Source organism: Oryzias latipes, chromosome 14, assembly GCF_053564925.1.
Source record: "Oryzias latipes strain Hd-rR chromosome 14, Olatipes_Hd-rR_3.1".
NCBI classification, from domain to species: Eukaryota; Metazoa; Chordata; class Actinopteri; order Beloniformes; family Adrianichthyidae; genus Oryzias; species Oryzias latipes.
The window spans coordinates 18357004-18381840 of NC_136250.1; the positions used below are offsets into that span (position 1 = coordinate 18357004).

The 24837-nt window shown below is 40.0% G+C and overlaps 2 protein-coding genes and 2 long non-coding RNA genes across 14 annotated transcripts in view; 1 reads left to right on the forward strand and 3 right to left on the reverse strand.

The window, feature by feature from the left end:
* The window catches only part of msi2b (musashi RNA-binding protein 2b), a 309333-nt gene extending 306797 nt beyond the window's left edge, over positions 1–2536 (reverse strand). For all 10 annotated transcript variants that reach the window (XM_023962334.2, XM_023962331.2, XM_023962333.2 and 7 more), the window contains exons 1-4: positions 2302–2536; positions 1957–1997; positions 1595–1676; positions 1022–1106 (exon numbers count right to left, since the gene is read on the reverse strand). In XM_023962334.2, the coding sequence (XP_023818102.1) occupies positions 1022–1106; positions 1595–1676; positions 1957–1997; positions 2302–2363 (270 nt within the window). In that variant the 5' untranslated portion in view covers positions 2364–2536. The remainder of the gene's footprint in view (positions 1–1021; positions 1107–1594; positions 1677–1956; positions 1998–2301) is intronic.
* Positions 2537–12088: 9552 nt separating this feature from the next.
* LOC105355636 (oligodendrocyte-myelin glycoprotein) lies at positions 12089–16219 on the reverse strand. Of its 2 annotated transcripts, none has more exons than XM_020708994.3 (2): positions 15950–16219; positions 12089–15385 (listed from the first exon to the last, which is right to left on the reverse strand). In XM_020708994.3, the coding sequence occupies exons 1-2, from the start codon at positions 15955–15957 to the stop codon at positions 14017–14019; spliced, it is 1377 nt and encodes a 458-aa protein (XP_020564653.1). In that variant the 5' UTR covers positions 15958–16219; the 3' UTR covers positions 12089–14016. The 2 variants fall into 2 exon arrangements, with proteins under 2 accessions (XP_020564653.1, XP_011481964.1); XM_011483662.4 differs by having other exon boundaries at positions 12089–15382; positions 15950–16217.
* A 993-nt stretch (positions 16220–17212) lies between these two features.
* LOC101175339 (uncharacterized) lies at positions 17213–24250 on the reverse strand. Its single transcript, XR_002291694.3, has 2 exons — positions 23334–24250; positions 17213–18928 (listed from the first exon to the last, which is right to left on the reverse strand). It is a non-coding gene; the product is annotated as an uncharacterized LOC101175339 (long non-coding RNA).
* LOC144983815 (uncharacterized) lies at positions 19412–21025 on the forward strand. Its single transcript, XR_013647640.1, has 2 exons — positions 19412–20569; positions 20669–21025. It is a non-coding gene; the product is annotated as an uncharacterized LOC144983815 (long non-coding RNA).
* Positions 24251–24837: the final 587 nt, after the last annotated feature.

Here is a 24837-nt window from a genome sequence, read left to right on the forward strand (position 1 = left end):
CAATGGGTCAACAATTAACTGCTCTCAATGTCCAGAAACTTCAAAATAAATGTAAATTTAAGATTTACTTTAAAATAAACCCTCAATTTGCATTAATGAAAAAGGTTACCAAGCATTGCAGCTTCCTGAACTTATCTGCAAAAAACCCTATGAAATCTATCTCTACAAAGAGCTGGAATGGGTAGCACACACTCGCCGCCTCTGCTGTTCATGCGAGCGCAAGCACACCACACCGGCATATCTGAATATTAAGGAGAAGAAATCCCAGACAAACATAATTTCAGCTGAAGCCTATCTAATCCATCACTCGAAAAAATCTCTCAAAAACGACTAACATCTTAAATTATTCATCCCCTGACAAATTCCTAAAGTCAATCGCGATACAGTTCCTTCGTTTTTCCTAGAGATGAGTGCACGCCTGTGTGCTACCTTCCTGTTGACTTTCAAACAAAACACCAATTTTATACTGGCAGGAATGTAAGGCAGTGCTCCACCACCTGCTATCATACGCTGCATTTATCATTAGTTCCAGCCACGTGGATCAGAACTCTCTGTGTTTTGGAGTTGAAACTCTGTTTTGGATCAAAACATAGAGAAATGCTGTATTTTTTTTTTTTTTGCCTCATCAAACCATCAGGAGTCATTGCAAAAAAAAATAATAAATAAATAAATAAATTCTGCTGGGTCAACAGCAGCGGGGCAGCAGATCCTGAGACAGCACACCCTTCTGTGTCCACATGAGATATGTGCACGCTGAACATGTGGCCGTAGCAAAGAAAGGGGGCGTGTCAGACACACTCGACCAGAGAAGTAAAAGAAGTGAGCCCGTGTCATATTTGGTGTAGGGTTGTGGTGAAACTAAGGAGAGTCACGCTGGAGCTGGCTCTGATTAACACGGCCTGCGTAATCTAAAGGGTGTTTGCCCGCAGAGACTTAAGCAGTGTCCCAGTTGGCAAAAAAAAAAAAAAAAGATAGAATGGGAGACCAAAGTCTTAAATAAATGTGGATAAAATGAACTTACCGTCTTTGAGTCTAATTCGTGGTGCTGTTGGGCTAAGACTTTATCTACACTGGCAGCATCTGTAAACGTAACAAACCCAAATCCTCTGCAAAACAAACAAACAATAAAAACAGCATTAAATGCAATCAAAATGCACATTTGAGTCATTTACAACCATCATCTGTTATGTGTTTCTTTTGAGTTTTTTTTAACTCCTATGACCTTAATATTCATGCACTAATTTAGCACCAATCTCTTAATTCAGGTTATAGAGCAGGTCTAGTTCTGATCCTCCTTTTTATTTTTTTTTTTTGCTGTGTTACAATGAGAGGCGACGCTGCGCCGACACTGTGCTGCAGTCACAAAGTCAATGTCAAATTGCATTCGGCCGCAGCTTTACAGCAGCGAGCATTTAAGCTTATCTGGCTTGCTGTGAACCGCACGCAGGCGCACATGGGCGCGCGGACACACACGCCGGATTAAGACTAAACACGGTCAAAGTGAGCGGCATCGTCATGTGAGCAGGAGAGGGGGAAAAGTGAAGGGGGAAATTAAAAAATAAATAAAAATAAAATAAGCAAAGCGGTGTTTTACCTTGAGCGTTTTGTCGTGGGGTCTCTCATCACCATACATTCTCTTATTTCTCCGAATTTACTAAAATAGTCTCTAAGGCTGTCTGTGAAGAGAAAAGAAAGGAGGACATGTCGGGTCATTTGGCAGCGAACGCACACGGGCACGCTGCTGTCTTTCAAAAATACCCCGCGATGCGCATAGGGGTCGAATAGAGGACTTGAGATGGACGGAGATCAAAAATAACACGGAACAAGCACACACAGATATCCCATACAGTCCCCCCGGCGCGCGGCGCACGTTCACCGCCGAGGCAGCCGCCGGCGAGCACTCCAGTCACAGCGACGGACAAAACAAGCCGAAATGTCGAAGAATAACAGTCTCACCTGGTGAGGTCTGCCAGCTGAGGCCACCGATAAACATTTTACTGTAAGGGGAAAACACAACAGAAGTGAGTCCAGATGTCAGTTCGGCCATTTTGACGACTAACTACTTCTAAAAGCGACCTTAAAGGATAAAGGACTATGAAAACACACTCGCGCGTGCTAATTATCTACATTTTAAAAAAAGGAGGGGGGAGGAAGGGGGGGTTACTGTCGCTTCACATCTTAAAACTGCATCTGGGAGAGAGAGAAAAAACAGCCTTCGAATCCGGCACGGCAGGCGAAGAAGTCCTCTCCAAGATGTTGTAACATGAAAAAAAAGACGGTTTAAATTTAGAAAATTCTTACCCCGGGTCATGTTGTGAATCATTTAGGCTTCCGGATGTGGCTTGACTCCCGTCTCCTTCCATATCTAGTCCAAACTATCGGCTGGGACTACAGTAACAGTGACAGACATACACAGATAGGGCAGGCGATATGCAAAGCCCCGCTATGAGAATATTACTGAGCCGGGAATGAAAGCGTCACACGTGGGATCAGCTCAGCCCCCTCGCTCCCTCCTCCTCCCTCTCTACCTTGGCTCACAGGGGGGCGGAGCCTGGCTCTGTCACCTAACCAATCCGATTGACGTCAATTCGGGCAACCTGCGAACCGATTCCTCCGATTTGTCATTTAATTAAGCAATAAGGCGCGAGAGGGGCGCACGTTGCTCCTCCAAACCAGGCGGACGCAGGAGAAATGTCTACAGCCCAGAATTCAGAAAGAAGTGGGGGAAAAGTCAGACAATCCTTTTTATTCTATTTTTATTTTTGATCTTTTTCTAATTAAATCATCTCCACTGTTATGCTCCGGAGGAGGTTCTTGAAAAACAAGTAGACTTTCATTAAAATGAAAATATAATGTACTACAGGTATCTTGTATGTAATTGTATGATAATTACTATCAATTTTATGAGGGGAGCAACAATATCAAAGCACTGTTTTACTGTCAGAGGATCTATTTTCAAGTAATTCAAAGTGATACCCTTTTACCTTACTTTTTACTTTGACTTCAGTTTGATTTCACATTGAAATACTTTTTTTCTTCAATTTATTGTCCAAGAAAGACAATAAACAAAAATGTGCCTTTTTTAAATCAAAACTTTCCTTTTTTTATTCCAATGAATAACTTTCAAGTATAAAAATTCGAAAAAAAACATTTTTAAAATAATTCTATATTTAGTTACTTTTACTATAACTTACGTAAGTATTTAAGAAAAAATTTTAACTTTTACTGAGGTCGGATTTTACTTTGCAACACTTATGTTTTGGTTTGTATGCTATCTTTTTTTCTTCACAAAATCGTCCGTTGAGTCATAGAAACACTATGAACAAATAAGTGACTTTTTTAAAGAAAAACTGTACATTTGTAAATTTTTTAACCAAATAAATACATTTTAAGCAAAACTCAAAGGAAACTTTTTTCAAAATACTGGAATATTTATTTACTTTTTTTATTTTACCTTGTGTAAATATTTAGAAAGATGCGTTATACTTTTACTTGATTACTTTAAAATACTTAAGTTTTGGTTTGTTTCTTGAATTTTTTTTTTCACAGCATCATTAAATTGGTCCCAGAAAGTCTATAAACAAGTATGTCATGTTTTTTCATAAAAAAAATACTTTTGCAAACTTTCTTTATCCAAAGAAATACATTTCAAGCAAAAATCAAAGTAAATGTTTTTAAAATACTGGCGTATTTAGCTACTTTTTTCTGTACCTAGAAAGAAAACGTTTGACTTTTACATAAGTCAAAAATGTATTTTGTTCTAACACCACTTCCTCTTGAGTACAGCATTTGTTTACCTCTTAAAATAGTGCAGCCACAGCAGTTACTTATACTGTAGTTATAATCAGCCCAGTACACAGCTGTAACTAACATCCGGTGGTATGTGACGACATTTTGTATGATTTAACAGTAAAACATACCTGCAGGAAAAAACATTCTGCACCAGGAATTTTCAACATTTATTTTTATTTTATTAAAAAGTCATCACAAGTTTGTCAGTGCTTGAAATAGTTACTGAATATTTTTAGCTGACCTGGAGGTCTCACCCTTGACTAATCATTATGATAGCCAGCCAAAGAAGAATAAAAACCAGCCTGTGGGGATCAATAAAGTGTGGTAACCTTACATATAGTAGTGTAATTATGGATCTTGTCATCTAGAGTACCTATAATGAGCTGTCAGGCCTGGCCTCTGAACAATACATGTGGAGATAAACTGGCTTTACCCTTTAATAACCTTGATGAGGAAGAAGCTGGCTAAGATATTAAGAATAAATGAACATGCAGGACGTTTAGGGTGGGGGATTTTATCATTTGCATTCATTTTTAAACTGTGTAACGGAAATAAAAAGGAAAAAGTGGTTCTCAAATTTGACGTAAGGCATCAGAAATGTCAAAAGGTCAGACTTTGTAGCAGCAGAGGAAACACCAGAAGTCTGTTATTTAAAATGCTGCTTGTGATTCTATTATTATTCACGAATTGGGACATTTCTTTTTTTTTTTTAGGCCTGTCTTCACCGACTGTTGAGGGCTCCAGGGGGATGTTCTTTATCTGGCCAGCCAGTCTGTTTTTGAAACAATGACTGAGATAAAAACCCAAACAGCAACACTTTTGTCAGTTTAGCACCTATATACAAAGGTACAAACTCTCTGTAGATCTGGAACAAAGGTGCAGCGGGAAATAGTGGCTAATTCCGAGCAAGTCAAAGAAAATGGAAATGTAACATGTGTGAGTGGGAGACTAATACTTATTATTTTTATTGCACTGTTACTCGTGCCATTTTCTCATCATTTATGTCAGACAGGAGAAGGCGTCCGACTGCAAAAGCCTAAAGTACAAAAGCAAGACTGTATGCATTCATCCAGCTGCAGTGACAAAGATACAAGCTGTTCTAGAACAGGCAGAAGAAACAGCTTTGAAATCCTTTGCAAGGTGTGGATTTAACCCACCAAGTACAACCCCCCGTTTTAAGGTTAAAACACAAGCAGTGGCTGCATGTGCCGTGCAGGAAGCCTGGATTATTTGGACTTCTCAGAGCTGCTGTTAAACCATGAAGAGATAGTAAAATGTGATAGAAGAAGAACAGCTGGTGTAAGTTTTTACATTATTGTATCAAGGGTTGAGAGGCAGAGTTGGAATTAAGACAACTTTCGACGTGCCTTATTCTGTTTGAATTCTCAGACTGCTACAGTCGATGGGCGTATCACGTTTCCACTCAAATCACTCCACATTTTCTGGGATAGCCTGTCCTGTTCTGTATTTTTAACTCCAAATAAAGTGGAAACATGCATAGATTTTCAAACAAAGCTGTGCTTTCCTTGTGTTTTCAACAGCTCGCACAGCCTGATGACAGTGCCCTACAGGCCCAGATACAGACAGCCCTTCTATGGGGTGCAGTTAGAATATCAGGGGGCAAGTCTGAGTGTGCTGAGAGTTTGGGGTGTCACATCCCTTCAAGCCCTTAAAATGCTCAGAAAACCATCCTATTATCATTCCATTTCATCTGTTCATGTATCTGTCTTCTCCTTTGATCTGTGTGAAATATATTCTATGTTTTATGTTGCTTTAGGTGACTCTACCTTCTGCATTTGCCAGGCTTGGGACAGGCTTAACCATGACACTGCTTTGTCCCTTGTTCAGGCTGCAATGATCTTTTTTTCTTTTTATGTTTGTCTGTCTATTTGTCCATCTGTCTGTCAGTCCATCCTTAAGTTTTTTCTTCCATTTTCTGTTGTTTTTCATTATTTGGTATTATTTTGTCATTTTTGTGTTGTCTTTTTGTGTTTTGTTTTGTAATTTGTATTTCTTAAGTTAGTTGTGGATTTTTTTGTTTGCTTTTCAGGGGTGTCACTGCATTAAAGGGGGGGGGGGGGGGGGGGTCCTCCCCCCCCCGCCCCTGCCTATATCTGGCCATAGAGCCCAAAATGCTTATTTCTGTTTAAGTGATTTGATTTTCAAATCAAATCAATCTTTATTTGTAAAGCACTTTTCATACTTTACAGAACACAAAGTGCTGTCCACCAAAATAAATAATATAAAAACAAGCACATTAAAAAAAAAAACCTTCCTCTTTACTGTGACTCACACACACCCCAACACCCCATCCCAACACTTGCCACCCTCTTAACCAAGGAAGATAAACATTGGGAAACAGGCTGAGCTCAGAAAAAGTTGGTTGGAGAATTTTGACAGCTGAGCTTGTTGCACCAATTGAGCATTTAAATAAAAACAGAGCAGAGACGAGTGTACCTTGAAAGTGATGTGACTTCACAGTTCCACCACTATTACAGCCTTGACACTTGATATTTTTGATCAAGTGGGGAACAAATAATTCAGGAACGTTTATTTTTGGAATTTTAATTATAATTTGTTGCATTAGTGCAACCAAACTGAGGCTGTTGGCAGATGAAGAGTAAGTTCAACATGCTCCACAAAGAGTGAAGGATTTAGGGAAAAAGAAGTGCATGTGAAAGGTTGTGAAGAAGAAAAGGAAAGATAGAAGCCTCAGTGATGGCATTGCAAGACGCTGTTTTGAGAGGAGGTATCCTGTTTCCTGTTGCAGTAATCACCCTCATAATCTTTTCTTGACCTTGGAGTTTTTTTTTCTTTTGTTGTTGTTTTTCCTGCAAAGAGGAGCTGTTAAATAAAATGAGCATTTTTTGATTTAGGGAGGATGCAAAAACCCATTTGGTGGCAGATGATGCTCGTCTTAAAGTGAAACCTGAACTCTTGGGGGGATTTTGCACAAACACAACAGAAGCTCACCACATGTTCTCGCTGTGCTCTTATATCCAAACAAATCTTCTGCTTTAAGAGAGCTCAGCATAAGCACCCTCTCACCATTTCTATTTGCCTATTTGGCCAGTTTTATGATGTTATTGAAAGGATGCCCCGGATTTTGTAAATGATTTCATATTGATCGCTGCGGATTGAGAGATCTCGGCTTTTTCCTCAGGAGAGCCTATTACAGCGAAGCTCGAGGAAAGCTGCGGAGACAACTGCAGATGTGAACAAATTGTCTCCCTCTAGTGTCCTTGCCTTTTCGGCACCGTCTCTGCTGAGCTAAAGCACCTCTCGAGCTGCAGGGAAAGAGCCACACTGAAGCATGCATAATTGACAGCACTATTTCAGGAATTAGATGCCCCTCAAACTACAGACTTCCTGCTGTTCCATCTCGCCTGGGATCATTTAACATTTTTGCTGAAGTCTCTTTTGGCCAGCTGGGATCAAGCAATGATGAATGTAACAAATAACATTTCTGTTTCCCTCATTGATTTTCCTCAAAGGTGATTGTGTTTAAACCCTGTCAACTCATCATGATTTGTGGGGATTGCATGAATTGTGTGTCATTGTTGTGACCACACAGGGGAACAGTCTGAAGTAAGATCAGTGGGTAGGATGCTTTTTTTTTCATGAGTGATCTACCCACCCTCCCTTTCTGTAACCCCATACAGTACAAGTTAATTAAACTGTGCTGGAGGCAACGCATGAGCATCGCAGGTAGATGGACCACATTGATATCTACTCTCACATTATTACCCATTACTTATGAGAAAAAGGAAGCCCAATTTTGTCTTTGAAATATCCATCCTAAAAGCTCCTCAGCCCCTGCTAATTATGCCTGCAGACTCCTAAAATTACAGTTTTCATTGATATAAAGTGCTCAAAAGCACCTTAACATATCACAATTAGCCCATGCTGCCCCAAAGGATCACATAATGTCCCCCTGAGTTTTACAAAAGAAAACTCCAAAGCTTTTGAAGAATGAAAGAACAAAAGGTCTGGCAGAAAATTTCTCAACAAACTACATAATTTCTTCCTTCAAAGCCGAAAATCTGCATTTCTGACCTCAGTGGCCCGTTCTTGCACGCAGGGCTCTTTTGGCCCTATCAGGCTCCAACACAAGTGGATGATGACGACATCATTTACCTGCTCCACTGGGCTGGGAGATAAGCTCGTGCCCCTGTAGCTCCCTGGAATGTTCTGGCTGCTGTTTGTATGACTGCAGAGAGAGCTCTGTGTTACAGATGATGATGAAGGGTTTTAAAGCCCAGCGAGGAGCCGTCCTATCACCTGTGCAGAGGGAACATGTGCATTTTGGCCTTTTGGAGAGGTTTGTCCTCGCAGAGAAATAAAAATAGTCCTACTTCGTTTTTTTTTCCAAATCCACAGCTTAATATCAAACCGCATCATTTAGAGAAGTTTTGCTTTGGTTTGTTTATTTTTTCCAATAAATAGTTTAATTATTTGATCACAAAAGACAGCTATTTTTAGTTTTTTTTTAGCTTATATGACTGCCCCACTTCACACATCCTTTCAAACTGAATGTGAGCTCATCTGGCCACACAGTTAAGTGGCTCTCATGGTGTTGTTGCTTGTCTTTGTTTTTAACCAGACCATCCTCCTCGTTTCATTTTTACTCTCCTTTTCGCTAACTGGCTGCCACTACACATATTCTCCCGATCGCCAAACACTTCCCGCTCTGCAACCACTGACCTTAACACTGACCTTGCCTTGTCTGTGCCTCTGAGATGAGAGCAGGAGATACCACATCCTCAGCCTCCCCCCGCTATGCTGCAGGCTTAAATTTTGCCTGTCTCATCAGTCTTTCCAGCTGCTGGAGTAGGGCTTGTTATCCCCCCACCTACCCACCCTCCCAATCCGATCCGATCCAATTCCTACACGTTTTAGGTTTTGGCTGATCAGTAGCCGCAATAGAAAACATGTTAGAATGGAAAACTGCACGCTCAAAGAGATATTGAGCTTTGGCATATAGACCAGGGCTGTCAATACAGATTAGGTTGATCAGATAAACTTTATCTGGTGCATTTGAGTGTCCTTTGTTTGGGTACCAGCCTAATTCTGGGCTACCATTGATAATGTGACCCAGGCACTACGGGGATTGAAACTGGCGCTAGTGGTTTTGGGCAGGAATGGGCTGCAGCAACCTTGTTGCACTGTTTTATGCGCTGCTCTGCGATAGTAAGGGTTACAAGAGGCTGCTGGTTATCCGAGGTAACTGTCAAAACATTGCTTTCTTTTCATTTTGAGTGAGAGAGGCTCACATTCACTATGGTGCCCCAACTTTCTACAGCATCATTTGGAAGTCAGAAAATATACGTATCTATTTTGTTTAGTAAACAGGGCAAAATAAATGTATAATTAATTAATGATTCCCTTTAAATTTAGGATAGAAGTTTCCAAAAGTGGTTTTAATTTCAGTTTATTTTATAACATCTTAGAACGTGGAGCTTTGTTGGTATGCCCTCTATCACCACAAGAGGGCACTTAAAGTATGAGCAATCAGTGTCAGAGTTCATTTTGAGTAAGTGTGCCTTTCATTTGAAGTTGGTAGCTAAAAAAAGTTTGTGTATTTAAATTATAAATCCTGTTAAAATGTTTTATAAAAACCAGGCTCACCTTTTCCTTCGGGAGAGCTCTGTTGTGAATCTTTAAACTTTTATGTGTTCATTTTCTTTTGAAATGAGGTCGTATGTTAGAAGGTGTTTTATCTGCAGTACGGCGTGTATGGAGGACAAGAAAGTGCTCTCAAGAGGGAGTTATCATGTAGAAAGTACAAAAGAAATTAAAATGCGGACAAATAACGACATTTCTTTTTTCTTTAAATAACTTTATAAAGTCTTTCTACTACCAGCAAATATTTTGACTTAGTGAACACTCTTTTTGATTAAATTTGATCAATCCATTTTTTTTTATTTCATTGCTCCAATAATTATGTGAATTGATTCTATCTTGTAATTGTGGTTTTGTGCAAAAGTGATTTTTTGATTGATTTTCCAAACAAACACTGATTTCTGCTCCAGGTAAAACCCCAACTAAACCGAAGATCTTTCACTTAAAGAAAGATAGAAAATCATCTCTTCAAGTTGGAAAATGGCCTTTGAATAAAGATACATGAATGATTTAAAAAAAACAAACCTGCATTTACAACAGCGGGTTATGCTAATGTTAAGAACTTTAGTAAGGTTTTCTTAAGGGAAACAAAGCTGAATTACAAGAACACAAGATGGCAGTGCAAAGAAGAACACAAAGGGTGAATCTTATTGAATGTGGCTGGAAGCAGGAGGGAAACTCACTCAAAACAAGCTGGAGGGCTGAGATGAAGGGAGGAGGCATGGCAGCAGTAAATGATGCTCGCCCTCTATACCTTGTCAGTTATTAGGAGAAGCCAGAAGAGGAATCTGACATCACTTTGTGCTGTCTACAGAGAAAATAATTGGCTTGCAGGCCGGCTCACTGGCACATCAACTACTTGGAAGCGATGTTTTAAAGTTCTGCTGTGGAAAGGATGAGAAAAGATAAACTTGTAGTTGCAGTGCAGCATGCTCTGGATCCTTATTGTCAAAATACCCTCATCTGCAATGTTTTCGGATGACGAGCTGAATAAAGCTATCAGTTTTAGGTTTTAGGTGACATTTAGGTATATTTCATGCTGGAACAAACATCTGCCTTGCTATCAATTAAAATCTATAGGGCCCCAAACTGTTGACAGTTGATTTCCACATAGGAAAAATAAACTAAGAAAGTTAAGTTTTGATATTGCATTGTTGAGTATTTCTTTATTCAAATCTTTATAAATCAGGATCAGACAAAACAGCTGTTTAATAAAGCTTGTAGAAGTTACAAGCTACAGTTGGCGGGCCTCAAGCACCCTGCTCTGCTTCATTCTGATGCATCCACTTGTGGATGACTAAATCCACGAACATCTTTGTTTTTTCTCATTCAATATGGCATCTGGATCAAAACTGGACGGCTGGATAGCTCCAACATTGCTCGCCATTTTTGTCGAACCTGTAATGTTAGGTTGGGGTTGTGAGGAGCTCTAAGCTAGTGTGAGAGCGTGTAAACAGATGGATGATGGGAAAGGGGGAAGGTGGGCATGCCAACAATCCCGCCCACAACTCAGGGGCGACTTACTTATGAACTACTGCTGCCCTGCAGGTATACATTTGTTTTTGTAATTGGCTAAAAACAGCCTAATCCTTTTTTTTGTTCCTGTCTTACAGCTTCATACATTCATCTCCTAAACCTGTTTATTCCAGGTCAGGGTCATGAGAATACAGGACGGTGCCAGCTACTGTCAGGTGAAGGCAGGGTGAACCCTTCCACAGTTTACCATTTCAATGCAGGGCCACACAGAGACACACACTCACACCTGAGAGACAATTTAGAGTCCGAAGAAGGATGTTTTTGGACTGTGAGAGGAAGCTGGAGTGCCTGGAGGAAACTGGTGCATCCACAGGGAGCACGCAAACTCCACACAGAAAGGAGCCAGCTGGGGTTTGAACCTGGGCTTTCTCTCTGTGAGGTAAACCACTACTACGGAATGGTACAATTTTTCTGTTAAAATGTTTTCCACACAGTTTTTATCTTTATCTGTATATTTATGAGTTGTGAATAGATACATTCATAAATTTGTTCTCTTCTAAATAAAATTTAAAATTAGTTTTTCTTTGTGAAAATTTGATATTTATCAGATTTTTTCGTTTTAATTGTGTCCAAAAAAGGTTTTATACGAGGAATGTTTATACTGATTTTTTTTCTTTCAGTGGCACTCAGTTTGTTGTTGCAGTATTTATCATGAGACTCTTTTTAGTTTTTACAGGTATGATCCCCTGTAAAAAATCGTCTGTATTTGTTACACTTCCTGCACACATCATCCATTTAAAAAAAAACAGTCAAACTGACAGCGGTTAGGCTAGAATTCTTTTGTGGTTTTATGTTTAAATTAGCTAAAAAGTTCATAAAAGTTTTCAACATTCATTTCTAAAATGTTTTTACAATAAAACTAGATCTATCATGAAAGTTTGGTTCACATGTGGCTCCATTCTCACTTTTCTTTGAATCTCCACCACTTTGACTAAGACTTTGACCCTTAATGGGTGTCTTTGAAAAGTCAAACCCATCTGAAAACATGTTAACCCAAATTAGAACAAGGTGGGGCACTTTTTGTCTTTAAAGTAAAAGATTATAATCCAGCCCTATGTTTCGTCTTTTTAAAATGTATGCATTTTCTGGCCTTCTTTAAGACACAACTTGACTAAAATGCAGAAAAACTTGCAGGCCAGGGAAACAATGCTCTTTATTGAATCACAGTTTAAATATCTTGACATTTTGCTTACAAAAAGCCCCCAAATTGCTGTGCTTCAATTTTCTGCAGCAAATTTCCAGCCAGTTAGCATTCCTCTGATGCCAGTCACCATGCAGATCAGTTTCACAAGCGTTGCTGAATCATGAAGGACACTTAAGTCTGAGATGTGATCAAAATGCAGAAGCACTACTTGTTAGATTTAGGGATACAACACAGTCTGTTTGTCTGCCCTCTACTCCACTGAGTCTGTGCTGTTTCCTGTAAAATCAAACCGTTAAAAAAATCTGTTAAAGGGAATTTTCCCCCCGATTTTTTTTAAGTCACACAATGTTTTCTGTAGCAAAAGTGTAAAAATAAATGCACCTTGCCCCAAAGCATTTAGCTGTAGGTGAACACCAAGCATCGTCTTACATAACAAACTCTTAGCTGAATGCACAGTGCCATCATGTGCTTAGCTGCATTCATTACAATTTCTTGATTTTGTCCAGCCAGTGACATTCAAAGCCCAGTTTTGAAGCAGAAGTTAAAAAAAGATGAGATTTTCCTATGCTTTTCTTAATAATAAATGATGAAAGTTTCCACCCTGTATTGCATGTAGGCAAAAAAGAGCATCTCAGAAGGAAGTAGAGATGAGAAGGATTTCACCACTCCATGATAGAGTAAGTGAAACTGCAAGCAGCACGAAGAATTTACACCCTAATGACAAAAAATAGAAGCCAGGTCTGTCTCAACAGACCAACACTCACTGTTTTTTCCGCACTATAATGAGCACCTAACAACCTTAATTTAAAAAAACAACAACAACAGTGTGCCTTATAATCCAGAGCAGCTTATGGATACATTGTGCTTACTGATACCCTTGTGCTATCCTAGGCACTTTACCATTGGGAGTTGGGTCATCTAGACCCCACAATACAGTGCGCCAAACCTTTTATCTTCAGTGATTTGTGATCTTCGCTGGTGTCCATGGATTACATGAAATCTTTCCACCTTTTTCCACCTTTGTCATGGTAGGGAGAACACGTCAATGTAAGGGTGGGGTCATAGGACAGCACAAGGGTTAAGGGATTTTGAGGGGTAAACAACACTCTGTCAAGATGTTTGGTTGGGAGTTAATGTGAATCCACTGAAACAATGTTGGACTGTGGTTTTTTCACGTCTTGCCTACAGAGTTGGGAGTTATTGTAGTCACAGAAATGTTTGTTTTAATGGTAGTTTTGTTTTTTTATTGTGTCTCAAACAAGTTTGTATGGTAAATATGTAAATGCGGCTAACACATGGCAGCGTCGGATGGTTTGTTTTTAAATGTTACCAACAAAATTAGGTGTTTGTATATTCACATTAATGTTTGTTTTAGCAATAGGCTATCAATCAGTTTAAAAAAAAAACAAGTTGGGAGTTACAGGTATTGTGTATATGCTAATGCAGCCAACGTGTAGCGTGTTACAAACACGTTCCAGATTTAGTGTAAACGTAGTTGATAAAGTCTGACTGACTGGTGGACTTATCTCTGACTCTTTCATCTAGCCTAATGCACCTTGTGGTTTGGTCCACCTTAAATGATGTAAGTTTGAAAAAAGTCAATTAATTGTGGTACATAATCAGGTGCCCTATAGTGCGGAAAATACAGTAAGTTCTCAATTTACCAAAAAGCATGTTTGTTTGTTTTTTGTAAAATAATCTTAAGTACATCTGTGTTTATGGAATCTTTTACATTATTTACAGACTGTTATCAAAAAAGGTACCAGAATCAACACAATTGAAAGTATCAAACAGTTTATAAACTCCTGGTTTACCCTCCTATCCAAGCTTTTTCAAGAAACAACAGTTGTTCAAGTGTCAGTGCTCTTTTGTGGGTTTTCCTTTTTTGTGCTTTCATTTCTCGGATGTTTTTCGTTTGGCTTTCAAAGGACTCTGAAGGCGAAGACAGACAGAAGCCCCATGTTGTGAAGGAACAGCAGCATGGAGGAGGAAGCGGACGCAGCGCAACCGCTGCTGCTGCCTCCGGGTCTCGACTGATTCTGCCTCCTCACACTCCTGGTGCGAAGAGTGGTTGTTTTCTTGGTCTGGACGGAGGGGATCTCTGTTGTAAAGAATCGATCCGTGGCCATCTCATTCTCCTTTGATTTTTCAGTAATGAGACTTTTGTCAGAGAAATAGAGCGAGTCTGTTGTGTGGAGGGAGTAAGATGGAGAAGTTTCCTTTTTGCCAGAAAGGAGGTGATCTATGTTCGCAGGGCTGGCAGTGGCGGGAAGGTGATTAATTGCCAGATGAGTGTCTGTGGTGAAAGTAGAGCTTGGAGGAAGGTTGGAGGTGTCTTTAGGGGTGTGAGGCGTGCTTAGCTGAGCCAACAACTGCCACCACCAGGTCACTCTTGCTTCGGGGGGGACAGAGCTCAGATCTGGGGTTTTAGCAGCCAGAGGAGGAGAGGTGTAGGAGGCGAAGTGCCATCCTCCAGACCTGCTGGGGCGAAGTCCTCCACAGACAGGCTGGGTGTGGCAGGGGCAGCCAAGCACAAGCACAGAGGTCTGCTGAGCCCAGGACAGCAGATAGGCCATGTCCTCATTCAGGTGGCAGGCCCAAGGGTTGCTGCTCAGAGTAATGATCCTCAGCGACACCATGTTGTCCAAAACTCCAGAGGGCAGCGAGGAAAAGCGGTTAGCATGCAGGTAGAAGTGAGTCAGCCTCGGGAGCCGGTCCAGAGATCCCGGCAGAACCTTGACCAGTAGATTGTGGGACAGGTCGATGGTCTCAAGGTGGTGTGGTAAGTTCGTTGGCAACGTCCAAAAGTGGTTGTGGCTGAGGTTCAGTGTGAGCAGATTGATGAGTGTGTTGTTGATGAAGATGGCCCTCTCCAGCTTGTTGTTGGAGAGGTCAAGTGTTTGCAGATTCCAGTGGTACACGGTATCATTCTTGTCCAGCAACTTGATATGGTTGAACGAAGCTGAGAGCTGCCAGAGGGAGCGAGGTAAGGTCTTTGGCAGGCGGCTCAGCCTGTTGTGAGACAAATCGAGTGAGCGGAGATGGGTGTACTGCTGGAGCTTCCCATCCAGGCTATGAAATCTGTTGTGGGACAGGACGAGGGAGCGAATGTTGTACTGCAGGCCATCAGGCAGCTGTCTGAGACCCTTCCAGGAGCAGTCTACCTCTCGGTGGCTGCGGCTGCAGGAGCAGTCGGAGGGGCAAACAGCCAGGCTCCCAAACAGCAGACAAGACAAAAGCACAAGTTCCAGTAGGGCCTCATTTATAAAAAGCTTCAGCAACCCATATCTGCTAAGACAACATGACAGGAAAGTAAGAATATTAGTCTTTATTTCAAAAGAAGACACCAAAAGTAATGCCTAGAATAAATTTGTAGAAAATGGGTTCAATCATTTTTCAAAAAAACGTACGCATAGATAACTTTGTGTTTCCTGCATCTCATTGTTTGCTAATTTACACAAAACACAACAGTAGAGCTATTTTTCTATGCCCTACAGCACGATCATTAAAATTTGCCACTTTCTGTATCATTCAATCTCAAATGAATGTGATCATTTCTACTCTATAACATGCTATCCTTCATCAGCAAGGAAGAGAAATCCCTGCAGTCATTTTCCCTGGCATCAGTTTGTGTTCAGTCATCAGTGGCTGTCAGTCCCATGCTCTCAGAGGGGGGAAAACTAGCTCAATAGGGTTTTATTAATGACTCCACAGAGAACTCATGCAGAACTCAGCTGCTCCAAAGGCAGGCAAAGGCACAAGCAGCATCTCCGAACAGTACAAAATGCAAGGTTTGCAATCTGGGGTGTGGCTGCATGTGCTTCTTAAAAATAAAAGAGTCTTTAAATAACTAACCTTCTCATTTTATCATTCCAGTCACTTCTCTCTGCTCCTTTTTTTTTGTTCTCCGGCACCTTTTTCCTTCTTGTCTCCTCGCTTCGGACCAGCTGCTAAAGCAGGATTTTTAGAATTTTCCCACCATCTACCTTTCAAGCTGACCCCCGCTCACTTGTCCGGCCACCCCAAGCAGCTGGAAGTTTAGTCCTATCGTCGTCATTGAAGGCTGGGGGTTTGCCTCCTATGAGCACTGCAGGGTCCAGATTTACTGTGTGCAGTGCAAATGGGAAGGGAGGGGGTGTGTTTACGGGGGGGGGGGGGGGGGGGGACTACCAGCAAGGGGGAAAATGGAGCATATAAGGAAGGGATCTCTGCAGACCTGATCTCAGCAAGGGTAACTCATTGAAATGAGACAGCTTTCAGGATTTACCTTTACAATTTAAAGGGATGTCCATTGTTCGGACTAACCGGCGGTTTGTGTCGCAAATGAGTCTTCATCTAAGATCCATCAACCTTCTGTTTAGTGTTCACTCCCAAAGTGATTAGCAAAGTGTAATTGCTTTTTTTTTTTACCTCAGAAAATATAGTGGCTAATGCATAAAAGCGTCCAAGATTTATTTGGAAGACCTCTCTCCATCTCTGCAGCATCCCACCTGTCATCTGCAATACAGCCAACTCTCCATTCTGTGCTGCATTGCTGCACTCATACCGCACAGTTACACTCCAGCTCACGGGTGCATGAGCTTATAAATAATGACCACTCAAACCTTAAGCATGCATTTCCTGTTTAATGCTGCCACAGCAGCCAAGAGGGTTCTTATGGGCTCTTGTTTTTGCTCAGTAAAAAAAAAAAAGGCTCTTTTTTGCAATCTGCTTCACATTTTCTCTGTACCTTCTTTTCTTGTACTTCAAATCTCAGATGGGATTGAAACTCTTGTATCCTCTTAGTGATCCTCAGCTTCACCTGCTGTCAGTGGCGTCGCCGCACATTTTATACTTAAAGCTTTCTGTTATTTATGTCATCCAGATCTTCTAGGGTGCTTATAGGGAATCCTTCAAATATGTCATGATCTCGGGTTTATCTGATTCCGGTGCTTGCACAGTCAGCCCACGTCAGCGTGTTTTCACCCCCCCTCTGATTCACTATTCAAGCTGGACATTCAGCACATGTTGTTTTTCAGTGAGAGCACCACTTAGGCTCTTCAATGGAAGCTGCACATCCATCACAAAGTAACAGGTATAAAGTTGGACAAGCATTTGAAAACGAATACGGAAGCGATCTTTTACTTTGAAAAAGCTTTTTTTTATTTTGGTTTTGTGAAGCCGAGGACACAAAGCGTTCTTTGGGAGTTTGGTAGTACTGCCTGGGTGAGGTGCATTCATGCCTGCTAATCAAGTAAGTCTCCAGTTTCCCTCACAAACACATACAAATGCTGCTGCAAACCACACAGTAAATAATGGTTCTCAGCTTGAATGCATCACCAGTTGCTGCAGCATCTTTGTTGAACACCAGAGAATTATAAGCTTGGTTTAAACTACAGTGGTTACAGAAGTCATATCAAATTAGGCACATCAGAAACACATTTTTATCACAGCTAAAACTTGTAGGGGTGTAACAATTAATCAACGTAATCAATGAATATATTTAAAATCCTACAATCATTCCATTTCATCTGAGGCAAGTTGTTAATTGAATCAAATCAACTTATAACATTAAAAATTGTTTCAAAATTAAAAGAAATCATTATATATGTCTTGGAAAATACCATTTAAATTGAGGTATTGTATGTTTTATTTACTATAGTGTAAAACGACCAAATGCATCACAGCGGACAGCTAGACAACACAGTGTGATGGCAGCAAAAAATGACCAAACTATTACTACCGTCCCATGTGTTAATGTGGTCATTAATTCTTGTTTGTTTGTACACGTACTTATTGTACACTTGATTATCTTGCGTGAAATACAAGGAATCTGGAAAACTTCACCTGCACTGTTCAGTATCAGGTATGTATCTCTGAGTCACACTGGATGAAGATTTTGGCTAAAGATGTCCTGGACCGATCAAGGGTCAGTGAATCGGATCGTTTTAAATGCACCAATATCTGCCATGAATCGCATAAACAAACAACAAATTCTTATATGAAACAAATTGTTATTAAAATGAATCGTTACACCCCTAAAAACTTGCTTGGGTTTCAAGAAAAGCTGCTGCTAAAGCATCTTTACAGTAAGCGATCTGGAACTGGAGTAGCTGAAACGTTGGTTTCACTCAGAAGCCTTTTCGGGTTGCTCTGCTCCTCCAGAAGGCTCGGGTGCAGCAGCCAATGGGAGCTCTGAGGAGGTCGCTTCACCCTGTGGCTTTAAAGAAGCACTTTCTGTAGAGCTGGGCAGAGACGCCTTGTCGGGGTTTTCAGAGACTGTGGGTTCACCATCCTCCTTATTGGTGATCCCTTCCTCCTCCACAGTGGTACCATTGCTCAGCTCCAGTTTTTCTTGACTTGTGTTGGACAGTAGCTTGGTTTCAGTCAGATTCACCAAGCAGCCAGATTCCTCCATCAGCTCACGGTTAACTCTCAGAGTCTTGAGCTGTTTGCTCAAATGACACACCTTAAATGCTAAAATACAAATGGAAATGAGTAAAATTGCGCAGGCCATCATCAATCCACTGCAGATGAAGAACAGCTGGAGACAATCCCTCTTCAGGACTGAAGGGAAAAAGTTGTTGGTTGTGGTGGCCGGTGTTGTAGGTGAAGATAAAGTGCTTGGTTTGACAGCAGCAGATGATTCGCTTTGAACATCAGGGATATTCATTGTAATCTGATTCTGGGTCGTCATGTTTCCATCAGATGAGTTTATGGTAGAAAGGAGGGGGTTGACAGATGTGCTGAAGGGGGGGAAGGTGGTATCAAATGATGCCACCATTTCAGCGAACAGGATGAGCAGTGATGCACACAGGATTTCTGCACTAAACAGCTGGACTTTCATGTTCATGTCTGAAACAACATGGAGAGACAGGTCAAACATCAAAGAAACACTTCAAATTTTCAACTTTTGTAATTAAAAGTTTTCCCAAAACTATGTGACCTTAACCCTCAGTAGTCCTTGAACTCACCGGTGAGTTTGTGAATCACATCAGCCGTTTACATTGACGCTGGAATGACACCAACCTCCCATTCACATTGTTTTCATTTAAAATTTAATGTGAAGTTTTCAAAAAGTCTTTAGTTTTGAAATTGTTGGTTTAAAACAATCAAAACAAGAATTATGACTCATATTTGTGATACCCCTTGGATTAAATTTTTGGAACGTCAAACATAGTTATTTAGAGCTGGTTTTTGGACTTTTTTGACCTCGTCTTTGCTTTGTTTTTGGATTTGTACACTTTTATTTTGTCTTATGTTTTATATTTTGTTATAAAACGTAAAACCTGTTCGATCACATTTTGTGATTTTTGCAGCAAACAAATAACACATTTTCCCACTCTGAATAGAGTTTTTGGGACACTTTTAGGTTCATTATGGAATTATTGTGTAATATAATCAAAGTTTTATCTGTTAGAAGCTGTGGTTCTACCAAAATGATGTATATCAAGCATCCAACAACAGTTTTAAAGATAAATTAATAGAGCAAACCGTAAAAATAGGCTTAAAACGGCTACTAAGGTTTAAACTACTGGTTAAATTTGGTTCTAATAAATGTCGCAGTCTATTAAGAGTGCGTGGGAACATGCGCTCCACTTTAACTCCAAAGAAATGCTATGCACTTTGTGCAAACTATCAAACAAGTAAGCTTAGAATAATTTTTCATTTTATTGCATAAAGCTGATAGAGCTGATAGCTGGGCACTCATAAAACCTTTGGATTTTCGTATACTTTCTCTATTTGCTCTCAAAGTAGACACCTTGTTTTACATTTTAACTGCTAAATGATCCCCTCCACCCCATCTGGGGGGTTCTCGTTGTTTTACATTTTATGACCAAAACCTTTGTTTGGCTATGTTGGCTTAGCATTGCTTCTCCCAACTGTTGATGTCTGTTGAAGTCTTAATTCTTAAACCATTTATAAAAATATCATCCGGAGGTTTGAAGCACATTCTTCCTTTGCTTTAGTCAGACCTGCCAGCCAGAATTTTTGTTGTTGTTGACAGAAATGGTATCAGTATGTCTTCTTACTTCTTTCCTTTGGACTCAATTCCCATGACATTTCACCGTTCCCTGATGGCTAAAAATTACCACAAGTGTTGGATGCTAATGTCAGACAGTAATTCCTAGGTGTCAGAAATATTCTCAGAGGAAAAGCTTGAGTGAGGATTGGATTAATTGATGCACCACTACATCCCTTCCCAGTCAAAATTGTGCTTCAGGTCTATCCTATCCTTTTTGTACGACGGAGTATTAGGGCCACCAAAAAATAAATAAAAAAATAGAGCCACCAAAAAAAAAAAAAAAAGTAAAATTACGAGATTTTATCTCGTAAATTTAGGAGATAAAAACTCGTTAATTTAGGAGATAAAAACTCGTAAATTTAGGAGAAAAAAACTCGTAATTTTAGGAGATTACAGTGGAAGTGAGCATGCAGAGCAGCAGGCGAACGCCGTGCAGCCGCAGAGAAGACCGACTAAACTTTGTTGAACAGGTGAGCTGAATGTTTATTGATAACGTTCCAAATGTCTGGAAGGTCATTTGTTTGATTTACGATTCATTAAAGTTTTATTTATTGATGGTTGGTTTGCAGGATCTCTGCAGCCCGATGAAGCCGTCGTCGGTGTCACTGCAGCTGTTCGCTTGAATCCTTTCTTCCTCCACCAAAGACAAGACTCTACGTCTGTGTGACGCTTCCGTCACACAAAAGGAAGAGCACTTTTTTTTGGCATTTTCAACGTTCCAAGGCTAATATAAAACACTATTTTCATTCCTCTTTATTGTTTTATGCTGAAACGGGACATTTCATCTGCAGGAGGGGGCGTTTGTAACACTGTTTACTTCCGCATTGGTGTTGGGATGACAGGTTCATGACGTAATGAGACAAATGAACTTCAGGATATGTGAATGAAAAGGAGAATAAAGGCTGCAGCGATTGTCTACACCCAAACGTGTCTCTGAGCTCCTTATTTTACATATTAAACTCCGCTTTACTGACACTGAACCCCGGAAAGACTGCTACACGGAAAATAATCTGATTTTGAGTCGCCAAAAGTTTCAGAATCTCTTTGTTTTAAACCTATAATAATCCGGAAATGAAGCTTCACAAAAGGCTCCACATATTTCATCTTCAAGCTAGGTTCCGATAAACGGACAACATCGGTGTTTTTTCCTTAATCTACGACTTTTTTCTCGTAAATTTATGAGATTTTAAGTCGTAAATTTATGAGATAAAAAGTCGTAAATTTACGAGTTTTTACGAGTTTTTATCTCCTAAAATTACGAGATAAAATCTCGTAATTTTACTTTTTTTTTTTTTTGGTGGCTCTAATTTTTTTTTTTTTTGGTGGCCCTAATACTCCGTCGTATTTTTGCACACCTTTTTGCCCACTGCAGGCATATTTTTCTGGAAGTTCAAACTTACATGAATACATGTGGACATCCCCGAGGTTTCTTCTTCTTTTTTCCCCCCCCGAATCCCATTTTTTAAAGGAGTTTTTCCTTACTGAGAAGTGAGGGTCTAGGGGTAGGGATGCCCAGTTTAGCTTAGTCCATTTAGTTTAGTTTAGCCAATTCTTATTGAATTCTATGACTTCATGTTCTTCATGATTTCATGTTTATTATACAATTACCGGTATGAAGCCCATTGAGGCGACTATTGCTGTAGTATTGGGCAACATAAATAAAATTGAATTGAATTGAATATAACTGTATGTTTGGCGGCATTTTGAGTGGGGGCTATAGGGGAGGGTCTTTTTAATGTCTTCCAGAGGAAGCCTTGCAGATGTTCTTAAGCAGAAGTTGTTTGTTTGAAAAAATCAAGATGCCAGGTCTTCAAACCAAAAAAAAACCCCAAAAACAAGATAACCATGTTTTTAACAGGAACTCTCGTCACCCTTGTGCTATCCTAGGGACTTTAACGTTGGGAGTTGGGTCATCTAGACCCACTAGACAGTGTTCTGAACCTTTTTTCTTCAATGATTTGTGATCTTCACTGGTGTCCATGGATTACATGAAATCTTTCCACCTTTATCCACCTTTGTCATGGTAGGGAGAACACGTCAATGTAAGGGTGGGGTCATCTAAGATAGCACAAGGGTTAAATACATTTCCTTCTGTCAATAAATGATTTTTCAGTGGTTGGAAAAATGTACACCATAACCTTTGAGCCTTTAGAAATGTTTCCAAAGCCTGAAAAACCTGAGGCATGTATAACTTTAAATCTAATTTGAAATTTCAGATAGGTTTTCAATGTAACTTTTTTATCAGCTTAGTACAGTGCCAGTACATGAACAATCTAGCAAAAAAAAATTTAGGGATACAAAGGACTGTGTTATAAACTATTAAGTTTTAAAAATTAAATTGGACTTTTTTGGTAATCACTTATGCATGCCTTTAACTGATAACAGCAGTTTTAATTATGGATTTGAATAAATTCCTTCATCTTCTAAACCTGTTTGTTCCCTTTCGTGGTCAAGGGGCTGCCGGTGCCTATCCTAGTCACTCATGGGCGAAGGCAGGGGACATCCTGGACAGGTTGCCATTCTGTCGCAGGGCCACAAATCACACCCAAACCCATTCTTACCTAGGGACAATTTAGAGGAACCAATGAACCTACGAAGCATATTCTTAGATGGTGGGAGGAAGCCGGAGTCCCCGGAGAAAACCCACACATGCACGGGGAGAACATGCAAACTCCACACAAAAAGGTCAACCATTGGTGTTCTGTTTTAGGTCCCCCAGCCGGGACTTGAGCAGGGGGCCTTCTTGCTGTGAGGCAAGAGCGCTAACCACTGTTCCACAGCGAAGCCCTTGGGTTTGAATATATAATTTTTTTTAAAAAGGAAACCGGAGGTATTTGGACTCCTGCAAACGTCAATCATTTACAAAATATCAAAAATAAAACGAGATAGAATGACTAAAAACTGGGTATGAAACACTTCATTTTTGTATCATCAATTTACTTAAAGGTAAATTTACATCTTACTAATAAATTCCTTTTTTTAAACATTTTTCCTGGCTTAAATCTTGATCTAACTAATCAAGGATTTAACCCGATTTAACCCCACATTTAAAACTATGGGTTTTTCATCAGTGATGTCAAATTTAGGAGGATTCAATAAGAAAAAGTCAAAATTGCAAAACCAAGAATTAACTTTCGATGCTTAAAATTATATTTTAAATTTTCTCCTGCTGCGCAACGAATGTATCACATATGTCAGACCTGAAACTTTCATGAACAGATGCTCATCACTTACCTTTTTTTTGGCAGTCGAGGATAAAGAAGAATCAGAGGTTTTTCGTGAGAGTGAATGCAGCAAATGGATGGAAATGTCCAGTGTATATGGGAAATGAGAGACCAAATCTGCAGTTCTACGCACTTGCGCGCAGGTCTTTTTTTGACTTCTGCCTCTGGTTTAAATAAAGAGAAGGAAGTGGTTTTGGTGTTCTGTTCAGAGCTGACACTTTTCGTGTAGACCTCAGATATTAGGCGCTAAGAATTTGAGCTGATGTCCTGTTGATGTCATGTTCCTTTTAAATTTACCTCTAACTTTGAACATTGCATCCATATAGTGCATCTGTAAAGAAGGATGAACTAGAAATCTGAATGAAATCATGATTTTTAGTTATTATCTTTGACATTTTTCTGAGTTGTGTGTAGATCCGGGCACTGATCTCTGCAGCTGATAGTAAATGTCTTTTTTTTTACTGGGCCACACAAGACCACTTATGACCATAACATTACGCCGTTGTTAGTGTTTTTTTCCAGCAGATTTACTTTAGGGTCGGAAAGTATGATGAAGTTGAGATGTTTCAAGTGAAAATTAGAATAAGTTTTTGTTCCTCTAAGGTTTTTCCGTTACTGTGAACTTGGTTTCCCAAGTGACTTAAAGCCTGTTCGTCTGCACCTGCAGTCTGTAAACTCATAAACTGAGGGTGAAATGGGAAACACTGCAAAACGATCCCTTTATTGGAAAACAGAATGAAGATGCTGGAGTTTGGAGCGTGTGACCTCCTGCTCTTTAGACTGGAGAGAGAAGTTCAATTGTATTGAAAGTAGCAACAATCTGACATGTTTTGTAAAATTGACACTTTTACTTAAATGAAATTGTTTTAGGCAGCATTTCAAGATTGAATCAGTTCATCTTTCACGTGATACAAATCAGGCTTCCTTTAGTAGAATTATTATTATATTGATAATAATTATGTGGTGGACCGAGCAGTAAAAGACAAGGACAGCAAAATAGTTTTATCAAAAATTTTCTAATTTATTTTACAAAGGTGTAGATGGGCAAAAATGGGCCCTTAAAAGAGGTCAAAGCAACAAAGTTAACTCAAGTTTTTAAATGTAACAGAGGACAACTGAACAGACAAACCAACATAATTAAACTGACCTCCATCTGCAAAAGTTGGAACTGATGCTGCAGGCCTTTTAGCCTGTGTTCCTGCTGCTTTGCTTCCTCCTGGAGTCTCATTTCTCTGGCTTCCTGTTGTCCCATGAAGGCCTGGAGAATACTAGTGAGATGTTGTAATGTTGGCTCTTCACCCTCAGTACCTGTACCAGCTCCTGAAGCTCCAGCCTCCTCCTCTTCTCCATTGTCCATGTTGGCAGTGCTGTAGTCCTTATGTTCAATGCGTGTTCTTGTAGTCCTTCCTCCTCGTTGCATGGCTCACAAAAAAAAATTTCAGGGGATTGCCGGGGGGGAAGAGGAAAAAAAAAAACTGTCCTTAAACTGCTGATCCCACTTCTGATAATATTAT